Below are 2,556 nucleotides of genomic sequence, written 5' to 3'. Positions count from 1 at the left end.
AGAGGTGCTCTGCTGATGCCTGTTTAACAGGCAAGATCGGTGTTCTTAAGAGCCAGCAAGGTAACTGACAGCTGAGCAGACCTGAAAGGACTTGTGAGTATAAAGCATAGGTTATGAGTAGATAGGATTGGGTTTGAACTGTGCTTCCATCCCTTACTGTGTAATCTCAGGAATGTTCCTTGGTGCCCCCGAGCCACAGTTTTCTCATTTGGAACATGAGAATAACAAAACCTCCCTAATATATTGAAATAATAAAGCGCCTAATACAAAATGATACTCATAAAATACTAGTTGCTATTACTTTTAGTAATAGTCATTATTAACATCCTATCGCTATCAAATCTCTTTGCGGCCTGACGTTATGGTACTCACCTTTACATGCCCTGGAGTTAAGGTACCAGGGCAACTCCCTCAGCAAAGGCTTTCGAAGATGAGACACAGAGGTCAATAGCAGTTTCATCATGATAGATGTCACAGGGGATAATTGAAACAACTGAAGATGTTTAGTTTAGAAAGTAGCTAATGGGGGGGCGTGATGGCTGCCTTCGCGTTGTCTTATATAAGGGGAGTTAGAGGTGTTCTATGACACCCCTGAAGACACAACCGAGACCAAAGAGAAGAAATTAAAGAGAAGCACATCACTTTTTAAAGCGAAGTGAGTTAGGATGAGAAGGGATAAAGGCGTCCGTGAGGGTCAGCTCCTGCGCAGCTGCTCTGGCGGAGCCAATCACCGGGCTCAGCCCGTCCTCGCGCGACGGTACAGTCGTACAGTCGTGACGTCGGTGGTTGTCATGGAGAGGACCGCTCACTTGGGACCGCTCGCTGGCGCCAGAGGCAACAGGGTCGGAGCGTGGCTTTGAAGTCGCGTACGCTGCCAGCATGAGCGGCCGAAGTCGGGGTAGAAAGTCCTCTCGCGCCAAAAGCCGGGGCAAAGGCCGCGCCAAAGCCAGAGTCCGCGCAGCTCCTGGTGACGCCCCCCACGACCCGGATGGTCCCCAGTTCCAGAGGCTCGAGGAGGAAACCACGGCAGCACAGGTGCAGGCTGGCGCGGGTTGGGGTGGCCTGGAAACCGCTGCGCCCGCGCCGCCCTTCCGGCCCGGGGAGGAGGCTGCCTGCTGGCTCCCCCTGGACTGTGGCCTCGCGCTCCGGGCCCGAGCGGCAGGGGATCGCGGGCAGGGCGAGCCCAGGCCCGGTTCGGGGAAGGCCACATTCCTCTCAGAGCGCCTGGCGACAGACACTGTCTTCGTAGGAACCGTGGGAACTGTGGGAAGGCCGAAAAATGGCCCCCGCGTTGGAAATCGGCGTGGGTCTGCTGGGAAGAAGACCCCAGAAAACTGTAGCACAGTGGGGAAGGGGCCTCTGGCCATAGCCGGTGGGAAGCCAAAGAAAGGGACCTCTGGGGAGTGTGCATCCGCCCCGGTGGTAGAGGAAAATGAGGCGGAGAAGGATGCAGGCTCAGGGCCCCCGGCGACGGATGGCAGCATGGATACGCTGGAGACCGTCCAGCTGAAGCTGGAGACCATGAACGCCCAGGCAGACAGGGCCTACCTTCGGCTCTCACGCAAGTTTGGGCAGTTGCGACTGCACCACTTAGAGCGCAGGAACCTCCTCATTCAGAATATCCCGGGCTTCTGGGGTCAAGCTTTTCAGAATCATCCTCAGCTATCATCATTTCTGAACAACCAAGATAAAGAAGTACTCAGCTACTTGAACAGCTTGGAGGTGGAAGAGCTTGGCCTCGCCAGATTGGGCTACAAAATCAAGTTCTACTTCGGGCGCAACCCCTATTTCCAAAATAAGGTGCTCATCAAGGAATATGGGTGTGGTCCTTCAGGTCAGGTGGTGTCTCGTTCTACGCCAATCCAGTGGCTCCCAGGGCATGATCTCCAGCCCCTAAGCCAGGGGAACCCAGACAACAGCCGCAGCTTCTTTGGGTGGTTTTCGAACCACAGCTCCATTGAATCTGACAAGATTGTCGAGATAATTAACGAGGAACTGTGGCCCAATCCTCTGCAGTACTACCTTATGAGTGAAGGAGGCCGAGTGGAGAAAGGAAAGGAGGGCAGGCAAGGCCCAGCAAGGCAGCCAGTGGAGACCCCTGAGCCCGGGGTAAACAAATCCAGCTGACTTTGCACAAGTCTCCCTACTACCTCCTGCTGGACCGTGCCTGGCTGACCACATGTGTTTGGCTATCTGCTCTCTCTTCATGTTTGCCCTTTGAACTTCAGTTACAGGAATATGGCATTTATGGTCATGTTCTGCCTCCCCATGGCCTTGCTTTTTTACATTAGTGTCACATGTTACGGGATCTCACTTCTACTGTTTATATGTTAAACACATGCTTCAGATGTGTGCTGCCTTTATCTACATGCCCTGTTCTTGGCTTTGGCCTTTCCCACTTGTCTTTAACATGGGCATTCATGAGTCATTTGCCAAGAGACCAATGCATCCTTAAGCTCTGCTACTGCAGAATGAAGCTAATGCACATGGTACTGGCCATTAGCCAGAACTGATTGTTCAGTGGCTAAGGGTCACTGGCCAAGGTGCCACCTACTA

The 2,556-nt window shown here is 53.4% G+C and overlaps 1 protein-coding gene across 1 annotated transcript; it reads left to right on the top strand.

The window, feature by feature from the left end:
• Positions 1-879: 879 nt before the first annotated feature.
• Positions 880-2,156, top strand: TSPYL5 (TSPY like 5). The gene has a single exon (XM_011372900.2). The coding sequence runs from the start codon at positions 880-882 to the stop codon at positions 2,125-2,127; it is 1,248 nt and encodes a 415-aa protein (XP_011371202.1). The 3' UTR covers positions 2,128-2,156.
• Positions 2,157-2,556: the final 400 nt, after the last annotated feature.

This window comes from Pteropus vampyrus, unplaced genomic scaffold (assembly GCF_000151845.1).
Source record: "Pteropus vampyrus isolate Shadow unplaced genomic scaffold, Pvam_2.0 Scaffold215, whole genome shotgun sequence".
In the NCBI taxonomy this organism is placed as follows: domain Eukaryota; kingdom Metazoa; phylum Chordata; class Mammalia; order Chiroptera; family Pteropodidae; genus Pteropus; species Pteropus vampyrus.
Note: the sequence above shows the minus strand (reverse complement) of the source record. Positions and strands in the feature narration are given on the sequence as shown.

Coding starts and splice junctions, on each gene's coding strand:
- TSPYL5 (XM_011372900.2), top strand. CDS start 880: ATGAGCGGCCGAAGTCGGGGTAGAAAGTCCTCTCGCGCCAAAAGCCGG.